Genomic DNA, 15527 nt, shown 5'->3' on the forward strand with positions numbered 1-15527 from the left:
AATTCTATTCTATTCTATTCTAAAATACCTTACCTACCCAATGGCACACTGGTTTAGTGTGTCTAATGCCACTTAATGTCAGTGTTGCGAAGCTTTCAGCTGAAACACAAATGATTGTTTTTAGTTTCCAGTATATGAACTCACTTTTGTGTCACATCCGTTGGATAGGGACTTTCTGATATTTTACTCTCTGTGGTTGTTTTTTTTTTTTTAAGAAATTAAGAAATATTAAGAATCATGATTTTCACAGCTTAAAGTTGCCTTATTGTTAGCTGCTAATGGCTAAAACATTCTTAACCTGTAAGGTGTGCTCTTCTCACCTTTCTTTTAAATGATATTTCTTAACAGCAGAATCTTTTAATGCTTTTTTGATTTTTCATTTTTGGACAAAGACATGACTCAGTGTGTGCATTAGCAGTCAGCTAGACAAGATGGAATAAACTAGCTGTCCTGTGAAGGAGAGTCTTAGGATATTGGATAGATTATACGAGGTGAAAAATGAGTGCCTCCACTGTCTTTTTTTTTTTTTTTTTTGGAATCACAGTTCTGTAAACCAAACTATTGATTCTAGCATTTTATTTATGACAGTAAATACTCACAGATACAATGTTACAAACAAACTTTTTATTCTAGCTTCTCACCAATACACATCTCTCCCCTACAAACCAATTTACTAACATAACAGCCTGTTCATTTTTTTGATTTGTTTTGGTATTTTTTCTATTCATGACTTCATTTTTAAAGCAATTAAAGCATATTTTCCATAGATTTACAACAACTTGCTTTTGACAGTCAAAACACAAAATGAAGAAACTAGCGTCAAAGTGTGGGCCCAGTCTTTAATTCTACCATAATATATACTTACTGAGCTCTAATGCTAATTTCATGTCTATTTGTTAGGTTTGCCAAGTCAAATTATAGAAGTAAATATTTACGTTAAAGACCTAGTTACATTACATTTTATGATTATTTAGCTGTTGAACTAGTACACAAATGACAGTTTGTTTGTGCGTAGTCTACAGTACAATACAATCACCTCTTTTCAGTTTATGCAACCAGAAGTGCAGGAATCTGCCAAACAGGACACAGGTTCAGTGTTACATGAGCATATTTCTTTATTTCACTGTCTTGACAAACATCTTACTCAGGTTAAAACTAATGCAGGAAGATTCACAAACTAAAGCCTTCCTTGATTCATAGTTAGGTTCAATATAGCAGTTAATATAGAGGCTCATTCAGATTACCAAAAAAAGGAAGAAAAAGGGTTGCTTTATGTACAGAGTCAGAATAACTCATCAGAAAAGGAAAATGTTAAAGTAACAAAGTAAAATCTATATGGATCTATAATATATCTAGCAGCACAGAGCATCTCAAATCCATGCCATGTAATATAATTCAACAACAAACAAAAAAAAAAAAAAATACCAGTAAAAAGCTGCATTATAGTGACACATCACCAGTATAAAAAAATTATAATAAAAAAAATAATAATCATAATGCGCATGCAAATGGGTTATTTCTCTTCATAAATTTTAGGCTTGTTTTTAGGAGAGCAGTACAATGATATATTAAAAATAAATTAACATATTCAATAAATTACAATTACCCAAACATTTCTTTGATTGTGAATTTGAAGCACTGTCACATTTTCTCTATAAACATCTAAAATGAGTTCAGCTCTTCTAAAGTTTTTCTTACAGATAATTAAAAAAAAATAATAGTTGCGAGAGTAAAATTTACCAAACAATACTACTAATACTTCCACTGCAAACATTTTAATACGTGTGGCAGGAATGTCAATCATGAAACTGCAATGTACTGTCTGCAGCCAAAGTGACCATTACAAACGTCACATGTGTTGCATTCCTTGCAGCACAGTAGTAATTTACTCGAAGTACCTCGAATAGAATAAACCAATCTGAAACTTCATATTTAATGGCCGGTGCAAAATGAATCAACAGTTCCATCAGTGAGCCAGGAGAGGGTGTTGGTAATCTTTTATAAATGAGTAGTAATGTGCTGGAGTTGCTCAAATACTTCCAGTGGCCTCCTGAAGCTCCTCTCTGAAGGTGTTAAGTTCCACTATTGTGTCATTGAGCACGGCTGCAACTTCTTTTAGTCTAGCTACCATCTCCTTCTTGCAGCTTTTCTTCAGCTCTCTGGAGTCCTTGGTGAAGTACTTATCCATGCCTTCAAAGAGTCCTTGCACTGAGGCCACCGCTCCGTCAGTTATTTCCGTCGCTCGCATCACGGGGGAGTCGACCAAGCTTATTATTTGGACAGCCCTGCGGATCTCCCAGTCCTCTGAGTAATGCTGGGTGCCAGACCTGAGAAACGGATGGCCTCGCAGTTTGTACAAGCCCTCATTGACAAAGTGGAGGATTTTGTTGATGTCCAGCAGGTGAGTCTCATACTCTTGCAGCACTATCTCAACCTAAAGAGAGTCAGAAAAGACAAAGGCAGGTTCAAGCACGAGATGAAACGTGATATTCAGTTTTAACTTTTACAAAAAAAGATGCATTAAATCCTCAAATGAAAAGTAAAAACACTGCTCTGAGAATCTACAGCACTGCCCTTTATAAAACTGCAGCTTACCTTCTTCTGGTCCTGCATGTTGTTAACATTGTCCGAGATGGCTGCAGAGGCCGAAGTTATTCCTCCAGCTGTCGCCACACCCACACCTACAGCTGTAATTATCAGAGAGACGCCAAAAGTGAAGGGTGCCAGAGCTAAACCAGCAATAGCTGTCACACCGCCCACAGCTGTGGTGGTGCCACCAGTGATGCCAGCAATCTTGGCTTTCTGGTGGAACTCGTTGATGTTGTCAGCAATGGCGTGGAGCTTGATGATGTCCTGCCAAAGGACCTCGGCTTGCTCTGTGAAGACCTTGTTGAATACACGCAGGCCTCTATGAACCTTGTCTGCCAATATGGTGAACGACCTGGGAAGTAATTGAGAGCCAAAGCAGAGAATTGGAAGCAGCGAGTTAAAATAGGATTCTTGATAAAATAACATCTGGGATCCCATCAGCTTGTCTGCTGACCCTGCCTGAAGAGGCCAATTTTCCTGGCTTCCAGTTTAGCCAGAATGTAAGTGAACCAATATCATAGATTTGACAGGCAATGCTATTTTTTTCCAGACATAATTTTGCACCACCAAAATGATTCAGAACAACTTATAAAAGAATTCCATCTGCATGGCATGTAATGTGTCCTTAAAATCAAAATGACATCAATGGGATCAAAATGACAGGGAACAGAGCAGAAGGCAGCCAACAGGGCAAAGAAGCACTTTTATAAGAAAGCTTCATTATGAGAGTTCAGTCTATTATAAGGAATAAAGGTGGCCCATACCTGATAATTAACTTTCAATCACATTAGAAACTAGGTCACCTTATCTACTGTATTTCCACACGTTTTTGAACATTTCAAAAAAAAAACAAAGAAAAAACCCAAAATAAGCACTGCACCCATTTCCCATTTGCCTAGAAAAAAATATTTTAAAAAGGAGGGGTTACTACTTATTTACTGAATGACAGATTACCACAACATTAACTTCTGGTATCAAGCTGCAAATTACTGCACGTACTTTGAGTCATCTTTCATGACTATCTCCTCATCGTCTGATGCCACCTCGTCCCATTCTGTAATGGAAAACAAGCAATAGGTGTTATTTAAGCTTTGAAGATATGTCAAAGTGTTAGCTTCCTTTATTTGAATGTGAACAAGTCTGATTGTGACTCACGCTCCACTGTGTTCCACCACTCCATCAAACTATCAGTGTCCTGTGAAAATGAAGCGTGACAGTTTACTTGAAAGATCAGTAAACAAACCTGTTTAAAATAGTATCTGCAGTGTTTAAAAAAAAGAACAAAAAACAAAAACTGACCCCATCCTCATCTTCATTCTCATTATCTACCAAAGCCTGCTCATCCATCTGAGCAGCCCGCCACTCTGCCTAAATTGGAAAGGAGGGGTGGACATGACCAAAAACAAACCAGTGAATGCGTCAACAAGTCTCTGCAGCACACATGACTTATCAAAACATAGCATTAGCTGAGCCCTTGCACATATCAAGTTGTAGTTGGTGTGTCAGACTATGCAACTAAACCAGTCTGGCTGCATGTCAAAGGAATGTGGTTCAGAGAGAAACAGAACGAAGGCAGCAGTGAGGAACAAAACATTTCATTGTCAAAAAGCAGCCGACGACTGAAAAACGAAAGTTTGCCATGTATGAATAACGACAAAATGTCCTTAAGGAAAGGAAAGGAAATCACTCAGAACAGTTTGTTTGATCCTGTTTTAGGCTTCGGTTCTGTCACAGCACACTCTTCATTTACTAAATCAAGCTTAGAACAGAGTTATTAGTGTAAAATAGTGAAACTGGTAACAATGCTGTACCCATATGTGTGTTCAAAGTTTATCATGACAGCATTGTTAATTTAAAGATTATTTAAAGGTAAAATTCTCCATGAAGATGATTCAATGGAAAATGTTTTAACTGAGCCTAAAGTTATCAAACTCAAAGCCAAGTCAAGAATGTGTATCACATTCCAGAATAACCTGAGAGGAAGTAAATGCTTCTTATTAGGACATCAATACTGGTGTGATTAGATAAGGATTATGGACAGACTATTCATTGCTGTATAAGTCAAAGTACTTTTGAAACATTTAGTTTTGTTTCATGTTAAAAGCCGTAAACTCACCCTTGCAGCCTCTGATAGGTAGTCGCTAGCTCCTGGTGGATCTTCACTCTCTGCATGTGTGGCTTTGTTCTATAAAAACAGACAGAGTAATGATGCGGTCTTGTACCTGAAGACCAGACGGCAATAAGAAAAACTCCTGCAAAGTTTAGCAAACCTTATGTTTCAGTTTTTTGGGGACTTTTTTGGGCGACTTTTGAAGTTTTGAGGTCTTTTTCTGTTGGCAGGGGAGAAAAAAAAACCACAAGTATTTTTCAGACATATATTACATGATGGCAAAAGAAAGCAGTAGAAGTAAATCGAAGTGAAATGAGTACCGGTTTGTAGAAGTCCACTTCATCCTGTTTATCTTCATCATACATCTCTCCGGGACTCGTGAAATCTCTGTCTGTCGTGTAGTCCTCAGCAAACACATTCTGCAGAAGCAGGAAGTAAATAAATGAAACCCAAAGCTCAATAAGTGTTAGCAATAGTGTGTTATGCTAATGGTTGTAAGATAAACATACACTTGATGCATGCTGGGGTGTGTGGTAGCTGAATCCAATTAGTTCACTCTGTCCATTGGCTGTTTTAGCTTTTCGTGGCACAGGAAGGGGAGCTTTAGGTTTCGATTTTTTCTAGCAGGGAAAAAACAGTTTTATTTGTCATGGTGACGGCAAAAAGATGTATTTAACAGCACGAATAGATCAGAATCAATTTCCAAGTCACTCGGCAAAAAATAAATAAAAAAGTGTCCAAGTGTCTTTTTGTTGCATCGTACCTTGTTTCAAAGATTTTAATGGTAATGTTATAAAACACAAATTTGAGAAATTTTAAATTAAAAAAATCTAAGTCTAAAATACCGGTTTGCAGTCCTCCATTTCATTTAGCTCTTCACTTTCTAGCTCCTCTGCACACCAGCTGGTCTTTATCAGATTAAGAAAAGAAGAAACTTTATGAAAATCAGAAATCAAAAACTCATTACTCACCATCCTGAATCCAGATAGTATTACTCAGAGCAAAAATATTATAATAAAATTCCTGAATATTCAATCTGTTATGAATTCACCCTTAAAGCTGTAACTAAATCCTGCTGAGGACAAGTCATTCACAAAGCATACAAAAAGCTACTAAAGGCGATACAGAAGGCGTACTTTTCCCCTTCAGAGGAAACCAATAACGTAAGTTTGCATAATCCAATAATCTTTTTAAACTTTCGAGGACACAATCATCTCTAAAGTATGAAATGAAAGACGGCCAATCAAAACAAAGCAAACTTGTCCTATTAAGATTTAAGGTGGGTTCCTTGAGTCACATTTAACTCATGCATTCAATAACACTAGTACATGCTCATGGCGCAGTATTATTTGGTCTGTGATTTTAGTCCATTGTCAGATGGTTGCTAGGCAACAACACGTGTCATAGGAGGCATCGTCCTAATTTTGTGGCTATAAACAACATCTTAGCGTTGTGAAATTTAATATCATACAATGCTATAAAGAGTACAGTTTAAGCCCGTTGGTAGGGAGGTGGTTGCTTGGCAACATGAAGACATAATGTGATGGAGATCATTTTCAAGGAGCCAAAATGTGTTTGTCAAATTTTATTGCGCAACTCTTAATTGCAGGCAAACAGATTCCATGTATTATAGTAAGATAGAAGAAAATATTTCCCCTTTCATTGGTACAACTCCTGGTAAGCTTGCAATTTGAATTTCCCATCCATGTGATAATTTAATTTATCAGTTCTGATGTTAATGTCACAATATGACAATATTGGTGGGCAGAGTGATTACAAGGCTTACATCAAATACCATTTCAAACTACAAGGTTTCTAAATAGTAATTAATATGGAATGTAATCAATAATAATAATTCATTACAAAAACTAAACATATTATAAATAATCACAATTAGGTCAGTTAAGAATACATCTTTTTTTATGTACCTATTTACTTATTTTCATTCTACTATAAAAAGTGCTTAAAAACAAAACCATGCTAACTCTGTTGCTTCGCCCTTTTTAAAGGGTTAGCAAACTGGTTATAAACAGGAACCGAGTTATAGAAGACAGGTTTATGCAAGCCAAATCTGACTGTTACCTTCTTATCAGGTGTGTAGCCATGTGCACCAAAAGCTCCGTCATGTGATTTCTCCTACATGGAAAAACAACAATTTCAAGAATGTGATATGCCTTCATACCACAAATACCACATTTGAGCAACATCACATGCAATGTCCAAACTACAGGAGTCCTAGTTTACACGCTCCTACCTTTGAGCCTTTATGAGGTGTATAACCATGAGCTCTCTTTGAATCATCGTTTGTCTGAAGAGAAAATGGTTTAAAACATTTTTGCATTTTTTTAAACTGTTTTTTTGCAAATTATATGATTTTTACTTACAAAGCAGTAAAAGCTGAAATTTAAATAGTGCTCTGTGTGTGTAATACCTTAACTGGAGCAATGACGAATCCTCTGCGTGGCACAAACTTCACTTTCAATAACTTTTTGGTTTTCTGGAGAGAGAAAAGACTATATTTTTTAAAATGCACAGCAGTCTGCAGACTCTGTTATTTATCATAAGCATAACAAAAGCAAACAAATTTCAGAGCATGAACCTCTCCGTGAGTTTCCCCTTCTTCCCCCTCTTCACCACTACTTTGCTCCAAAGCTGCCCCCTGTAAAATGCACATTATCCATTGTTAATGCAAATATCAGGCCCCAATCACATGGCAGCAACTCAAAACATTTACACAAAAATTGGTTGAAATTCATGTATCCATACCAACTACACATTCACACAACCTACCTTTGATGCATAAGGTGAATGTCCATTCAAGTCCTTTTCCTCCTGCACAGGGGAATTGGCAGATGGTCTCCTAAACAGGTGACCAACCTTTGGCTTCACAATTTTCTTCTGGTAATAAAAACATACTGTTAATGAACAAAGTTATGAATTCTACTGAAATGTTAGAAGAGGGAGGAACATAATCTATACTTTGTAGTCCATCTCCTTGTTATCTTCAAGCTCTTCTGCAGACATGTGCAGCTCTGAAAACTGTTCCTGAAAATAAGAACGACACTTTTAAATTAGTGTGTTCGCTAGGAATCTAATAATGACCAACTTTATGGTGAAGCGAAATGGCATGCCCAGGTTTTATTAATATTTATTACTTTAACTATAAAACTTTAAGGAAATTCTAAACTATTGGGAATGTAGTGGTTTACAGATCACCCGAGACACAGGAATGTTTCCCACTTGAACCATTTCTCAAAGCATTGATCATTTTATTTGTTCTTCCTAGAATTATGTTTTCCCATTTTTTTCCAGTTTTATCCTTTAATATTGCACAACCACAGAGAATTTGGACAATCTAGTGTTACCTTGGACGATTTAGTCGTGAGCGTGTTGCTCTTCCCATTATTTATGTCATCAGGAGACTTGCTCTAAAAAGTGAGAATCCTTGGCATTAAAATGACAAACAGTCACACAGAAAGAAGCAGGGAAACTGTTTTTGGTAGCGTACCTTTGACCCTCTCCTGGACAAGTGGGACATTCTGAATGCCTTGTTCTTTTTCTATAAGAAATACTGGATGTGAAGCTACATGCAAGACATATGGATGTAGAACGGCCGGGAATGTGTAACAATGAATAAAATGAGATCGATGATACCTTGCTCTTGCTGTGACTCCCATCTTCACTACTTCCTCCATCAGAATCGGCCATTGCCTAAAGAAAATATTTTGGACTTTTAGCTACTTTTTGGTTTAAAATAACGATTAAAAAAATAAAATAAATAAAAGCTAGTCAAATAACGAATGTGTCTGACCTTCAGCGACTCCCTTCGCAGTCTCAGTGTTCCTGACTAGGGGAAAAAATATCACAGGTTTAGTAGCTTGAATGTTTTTAGCATAATTTTGCATAGACATGAGTCCATGATGTTCTCCAAGGTCAATTTTAAGAAATGTGTTCTTACAGGTTTGAAGTTTGGGTCTAGCTGAGGACTGTCATCAGGCCAGTCTTCCACACACCTTTCCTGTTTTAAGATGTTAATAAAACAGATCTTTATATTGCCAGTTGCCCACCCTCTTGTAATAATTCATGTTACAATATGTGTTTGTGCAACAACAGCAGAAGAGCTTATGTGGTGGTGGTGCCATTTAGTTTTAGTATGCATATCCACCCTAAACAGAGTACATTCGTGCACCCAGTGAGGTTTGGCTTCCATTTCAGATGGTCTCTCTTTACCATCAGGTCAATATACAGCATCAGTTCATCATTCCATAACAACATTTTCCAATAGACAAACTGCCTTGAATGTGATCGATTGGTAGTCATAAAGGTAAAATTTGACCTCACTCGTCTTGTATCTTTATATGTAATGCATATTAAGCCAATTGACATTATCCAGTAGTAAAAGTGTCTTAATGTTCATTCCATCCAACATTTCCATAGGATCTCATAAACAGTGTCGCCTCAGTCTTTCTGTAGAAAGTCCTCATCTTTATCGCAATCTCTGGAAAATTTGTGATCAAAGTCTCATATTTGATTAATGAAACTTACCTGCCCAATAAACAGGATGTCTTCAAAGACAACATAGTTCTCAGGCTCCACTGGTTTCATTTCCTGCACAATTATAATAAATAAATATTTATAAAAATAATATTTCCTATTCAGAGCATCATAAAAAAAAAAAACTACTGTTTTAAGCTCTTCTTATGTGCAAACCAATTAGCCACATAAATTTGAAATTTGAACCCCATGGCGTACCGGAGTTTTTTGTTTACGGCGAGTAATCGGTTTTAGATTTTTGAAGGATGGTTTGGGAGAGACCTTCGGTACGCTTGGTTCAGGTTCACTCTAAACACAGCAGCGAGGAGACAAAGAAGGCAGTTAAAAGCAAAGTAAATCCAACATATTTGTCAGCTCAACAAGAGGAAACTTAGTTTTTAGCCTACAGGGGATTCCAACTGTGGTGCCATTTCTGGTTTTAGTGGCTTTTCTGGCTGTGGTGGCCGTTCTGGCCTTCGATGTCGAGTTCGAGGAAGCGGCTTCGGCGGACGTTTAAAAGACTGCATCTGCGAAATTGATTATAAAAGAAGCTATCAGGCGCATGTCGTATAAATCAGAGTTAAACTTTGCTGCTGATATACAACCTACTGCACAAAGGGAACTTCATCACAGCACACTTGAATGTACAGATAATGAATGATGGTTGTTACATACGTTGCTCATTCTACTTGGAGATTGGCCGGGTGAGTCAGACAGATCCCCGGCCTGAATGATGGGGGTCGGCTGAAGAATGTCATGCTTGGTTCCCCGAGGAGTTGTCAAGGTAATCTCTTGTGGCTTTTGGAAAGGCTTTGGTGGAACTGGTGGCGGAGCTTTTGATTTTTTAAATACATGTGAAGATGATGCGTCTGGCACATCCAATTTCAATTCTGAAGGACTGTTAAGAGAAGAGTATGAAGAATCTGAGGCAATATTTTTGGAGGCCCTTCTCTGTGATGGAAGTCGCTGAAAAATGTCTGGGGTCCCACTAAAAACATCCTGGAAAGGGTCATATTTTGTAAAGGGAGTGGAACCAAATGGGTCATCCAAACTGGAGACATCTTGGAATAAATCCTTTGCGATTGGGCTTGCGAATGGATCAACTGAATTCGTCGATGAAGTGGAAAACGCACTCAAATTTTCTTTAAAAGACAAGCCAACAAGTTCCTTCTCTTTAGTATCTTGTTTGTCTTTCTTTGTTGAATCTGCCTGAAATAAATCCATTTCTTTGGTTGGGGCCGTGTAAAATGGCTGTGGTGACTGAAACAGATCATCTGCCTTCTCAGTGGCAGTATAAAATGGATTTGCCACAGTAGATTTTGGAGTCTGGAACAAATCATCCTCCTTATTTAAAGGAGATGTGAATGGGTCTACAAATGTACTGGCAGGTTTATCAAAAGGGTCTGCCTTCTTAGCCCATGCAGTTTCGAATAAATCTTCCTTTTTATCAGCCTGGAAAAGATCGTCCTCTTCGCCTTTAAAGAGGTCAGAGCTTCTGGACGGAAAACTCTTAGAGAGGTTCTGCGCCTGAGCCGGAGTTGCTTTAAATAAGTTTGGAGAGTTCAGGGTCACATCATGAAAACCATTAACAGTTGCATTATGACTTGGTGCTGATCTGTGGAAGAGGTCTTGGTTATTGTTGTCATTTTGGCTTTTGAACAGGTTGTTCTTGGGTTTAGAAAACATGCCTCCATTTTCCTCAGTCCTATTTTCAGAGGGAAGATCCGGAGGAGAGCTCTGAAAGTCAGGTGGAGACACAAAAAGGGAATCACAGTCGACGCTCTCCGAAGTTTTCTTTCTTTTGTCCTCTGTTATGTCACCTTTGTTTTCCTGATAGTGGAGCACAAGATTATTCTTTAAAAAAAAAAAAAAAACTATAAAACAAAAACGTGATGTTGTCATCTGGGTTTAAAAGCATGAAATCAGTGTAATATACATACCAAGTAATATGCATAGAAAGGGTTCATCCTGGAAGAACTCCCATTGACTCCATTCCTCTTTTAAAAGGAGAGAAAAGAAAGTGATTTTAGTCATGTCATGCAAAAACATCTCAGGGCTTAACAGGAAATGTTCCTCAAACATTTACACAGATTGTTTCATGGTGACAGGGTAGTATTTATGCCAAGTTTAACTTTAGTTGCTTCAGTATTGCCCATAAGTGATCTTTTCTTAATATTTCAATGGACTAAACCAGAATAGTGCCTCTCGTAAAAAGTTATTTGGAAAGCATCGCTAAGAAATGCTTCTTTTAATGACAGTCTAAGATTAAACGCTACAACATGCTGACAAGGCACTTTATTAATAGAAAAGTCCAGTCAGACAAGATCTCTTGACAACAGTGTGATTAGACAAAGGGTGCAGCTTTAACCTGTGACACAGACAGAAGAGGAGGACTTATAAAAACACAAAGATGAGTTTGAATTAACACAAACTCACCTGTGGTTCAACGTTGTCAGTCACATCTGACCACTCACCACCCTGTGGGCAAAAAGTCACTGACACTAAAAAAAAGGATTTCCAGAGGAAAGTGTTTACATAATGACCTTATCAGGACGTATCATGTGTTTGTTGCCTGACATGCTAATCAGTAAATACACTTTTCCAGGCATGCGACATGCACTTCCACACCTGTCCATTAAACACAAACTCATATTTTGGTGCCGTTTAAACCATAACTCACAAGTATGACAGAGGCACATCCAAAAATTTTACATAACCTGCAGTTCCGTGTAAGTGAAAAACTGCTTTCTACCCTCTGTGTTTTTTTGTGGGTTTTTTTGCCATTAATTAGTCAGAATTTCAGGTTGTCACAAATTGTTATTTTCTCATTTAAACTTTGGAGAAAATAACAAAAAAACAAAACAAAACAAACAAACAAACAAACAAACAAACAAAAAAAAAAACACACCAAACTTTAGTTATTACGTCAAAATTTTTAGACAACCTGAAATTCTGACACCCCCCTCGCTTCTTCCTCCAAAGAAAGTATGGATTGTAGATAGAAAGCAAGAGCGTGCATTTGTGTGTCTGCTCACCTTGTACCGATTATGGAAAGGACTCTGGGGAACTCTTTTCAGCATATTCTGCAGTTCCGCAATACTCTGTAAAGATAACATGCATGGATTATGGTCCGCTTTTCTTTGTTGTGAGCCAGCGAGTACAATACCAGTGATAGTTTGGTATCAATGGAGTATTTTCAGATTGCAGTTAAAATGATGACGATTATCTAAACAAAATAGCTACATGTAACTTTCTGAGACTTAAGGATGTATTCCTGCAGAAAGTTCTTCTTTTACTTTTAATTCACAGTACATACAGTATGTAGAGGCTTAAAAGCAGCTTTACTTTTAGACTAGACTGTTGCATGACATAAAGAAGTTACGCAACATCTACTTTAAAATGAAATCCTGTAAGCCTACTCCTCCTGTAGAATCTCGTGTTTAGGAATTAAATGAATCAATGTATGTTTGTGATTGAGAAGAGTCCAACAGCAGTGATAGCACAAAAATTAGCTTTGCTGTGCAAAAGGCACGCATGACAGGAGGCATCTTGATATTCTGGGTATGTCAATCTAGTTCGTTTGCCTCAACAAAAACAACACAACATGCCAGCAGCAGTACAGGGAAACTGGCGATGACACATGAAACCATGAAGAGAGAGTGTTTACCAGTCTGAGGACATAATGTGAAAACTGTAATATCTTTTGAGTGGTTCATTGAGTAGTGCACTTTTAAGTACTCACACGTCGTCTCTCTCCAGATGCAGCTTCTGATGTTGTCGCCTCTCCGTGTTCGTCCCCTCCCTCGATATTTTCCTACAATATTCAAACAAATCAAAGTAACTGATTACCAACAATGAAGCTGCAGTTTCTGACAATGGGAAGTTTTAAACCTCCTCAAAGCGTCAGCCTGCACATTCTAATTAGCTTGCATAGCTTGCATAAATATTCGCTATTTATTTGAAATTCTTTAATACTCACAGCCGCATCTTCCCTCATGATGAGCAAAACTGGTTAATTTTTTGATGTTGAAGGTGAACCGGTATGTGTTTCCCCACCTGTGTGAGTTATCCTTTACACAATCAACTTTCTGTTACATTTAAACGCAGCAGCTCCTCTGGACCTACTGGAGTGGCGTTTATAATTAGCTCTGAGTCTCACTCACCTGTGACAGGTCGGCCGGTCTGAGGATTTTCAAAATAAGAGGATTTTCTGCACATGCGATTCTTGTTCCGTCCACTTGAAACCCAAATAACAACAAAATTCACGGCTTAAGAGTGCCTTAGACACGTTATATTTTAATGCTTTAATTTTGTCACAGCCATTTGAAAAGTCAAGAATGTAATAATAATAATAATAATAATAATAATAATAATAATAACAATTTGATAGCACCTGTTTAATTTCCCGTTGTTATTGTCCTTTGATCGCTCTTTCATGTCAAGGTTGACCAACCACAGCTAAAAAATATGCTTCTGAATTTAATTAAATTAAGAGCCGTTTTTTCACAATTACTTTGAAGGTAAATTTCCGGTCTCTTACCTGTTCGGCCGGCTTGTCGTAGCTGCTTTTCTTCTTGATTTTTTTTTTAGCTGCAGTGCGAACCGACCGGTTATCCTCTCCCAGCTTAACCAGGCGGACGTGACGGTGTATTGTTATTTATGACACCTACTTTGAATACAACAAAGCTCTCTAATGTGTAACAAATGGCATGAAAGCAGACGCAGACTGACTGAATAACAATTTATTGTTCAGATTTGGAAATGCATAACAGGAAATACATCATATCTTCGTCTTCAGTTGAACTGTTATATAAGTAGTGAACCCATATGAACAAAAGCCATCCTCATGTCCAGAGCCCCTTGTTACTCCAGGGCTTTGGTCATGTCAAAGAATAGCAGTATGTGGACACTCAGGGAGATTATTAGGATTTGCCTCCTTTGCTGACTGAAGACACTGGATTCTTAGTTTAACAATGTCAGAAGTGTCAAATGGCAGAAGCTCTATAGAAGATCTGTATAATCTGATTGTGAGAAATGGTCTTATTTCTATGGGAAAACTGTAAAATACAGCATAACAAAGTGTATGTGCGACTGTAAAATGTGCTGACACCTGCTTGCCTCTTCAAACAGGAAGTTCAATTGAAATGACTCATTAGACCAAGCTCGCAGAAAGCTCAAAAGCTCATCAGCTTTTCAATCTTCTCCCACACCCACTCTAAATACGGACTGGAAACTAACAGCTTCACTGACACACATGCATGTCAACACACAGCATATTCAAATGTAACTCTTTATTTTCTAATACATAATCTTTATAGGATCTTTTAAGTTTTGTGTGCTCTTTCTCACACAAATGTTACTCTTCCTCCATCCCAAAGACAATGCTGTGTAGTGTTGTCTAGCACATTCATTAAAAGACACAACATGAGCAGTGATGGTTCTGGTTGGCTCGTGCTACTGTCCTTTTTTGTTTGTATGCCTGTATCATTTATTCAGTTCATTGTAAACAAACAGTAAAATGCCACCAGAAGTTTCTCTATAGATGAGTAAACTTCCTAAAATAATACAGAGACTTTATAAATGGATTTCTTAAAAAATCTAGCTAAACAACACAATTATTCATAATAATTAACACGTGGCTAATAAATGTTTAATCAAAAGCTACAAAAAAATGTTTGTATCAGTTAATCATAGGATCAACTATTTTTGGCCCAATACCAATAAATTAAATACTTGTAAAGAAATGAAAGGAAAACCATTGACACACATCATGCAATTCTTTCCACAGACAAACAAAGAAACTTGGCAAAACATGGCATGACTTTATCCTAGCTGGAATTACCTGTATTTTATGGCTATCATGTCCTGTCAAGTCTGAGAATTGATTTCTCCAACTTTGATAGACCATCTAAAGTAAATACTGTTCAAAAGGTAGTCATACTGTTGTTATTTACATCTAAAAATGATATCTTTAAGCATGCTAGAAAAGCATATTTTCACCAGCTGTTGCACTCCTCTGCACTAGCCATTTCAGCCAGCCTGCTATGCCATAGCCTGCTGTCTGAGCTGGCTGGTGCCACCAAGGCAAAGACTAGTGGGCTCCCTGAAAAGCCTGCCTCAGGTATGCTTTTATCTCCTCAATGTGTTGAGCTGGTGCTAATTGGCCACACCTAGTCAGTTGTGGATGAAAGCATACCTGAGGCAGGCTTTTCAGGGAGCTCACTAGTCTTTGCCTTGGTGGCACCAGCCGGTTCAGCCAGCCTGCTATGCCATTTTAAGATAAAACCTCTTCTTT

General features: G+C 37.6%; 1 protein-coding gene across 1 annotated transcript; it reads right to left on the bottom strand.

Moving 5' to 3' along the window:
- Positions 1 to 1783: 1783 nt before the first annotated feature.
- On the bottom strand, positions 1784 to 13303 carry LOC118455806 (uncharacterized). Its single transcript, XM_087839286.1, has 30 exons — positions 13212 to 13303; positions 12975 to 13046; positions 12268 to 12333; positions 11669 to 11710; positions 11173 to 11229; positions 9908 to 11062; positions 9640 to 9759; positions 9452 to 9541; positions 9245 to 9307; positions 8658 to 8717; positions 8511 to 8546; positions 8354 to 8410; positions 8208 to 8258; positions 8065 to 8127; positions 7679 to 7744; positions 7490 to 7597; positions 7299 to 7358; positions 7131 to 7196; positions 6954 to 7007; positions 6782 to 6835; positions 5545 to 5607; positions 5209 to 5319; positions 5020 to 5118; positions 4860 to 4919; positions 4706 to 4774; positions 3889 to 3957; positions 3745 to 3784; positions 3589 to 3643; positions 2596 to 2941; positions 1784 to 2434 (listed from the first exon to the last, which is right to left on the bottom strand). Exons 1-30 carry the CDS (start codon positions 13227 to 13229, stop codon positions 2030 to 2032), a joined length of 3675 nt encoding a protein of 1224 aa, XP_087695412.1. The 5' UTR covers positions 13230 to 13303; the 3' UTR covers positions 1784 to 2029.
- Between the last annotated feature and the right edge of the window lie 2224 nt (positions 13304 to 15527).

The sequence above is a fragment of the Neolamprologus brichardi genome, chromosome 3, assembly GCF_056152115.1.
Source record: "Neolamprologus brichardi isolate AB-2024 chromosome 3, ASM5615211v1, whole genome shotgun sequence".
NCBI lineage: Eukaryota > Metazoa > Chordata > Actinopteri > Cichliformes > Cichlidae > Neolamprologus > Neolamprologus brichardi.

Excerpts from the sequence above, each read along its gene's own strand:
- LOC118455806 (XM_087839286.1), bottom strand. Across the intron at positions 8,259-8,353 it reads GGAGTCACAGCAAGAGCAAG|AAAAAGAACAAGGCATTCAG; the intron begins GTATCATCGATC and ends TATTTCTTATAG. Across the intron at positions 3,958-4,705 it reads ACCTATCAGAGGCTGCAAGG|GCAGAGTGGCGGGCTGCTCA; the intron begins GTGAGTTTACGG and ends TTTCCAATTTAG.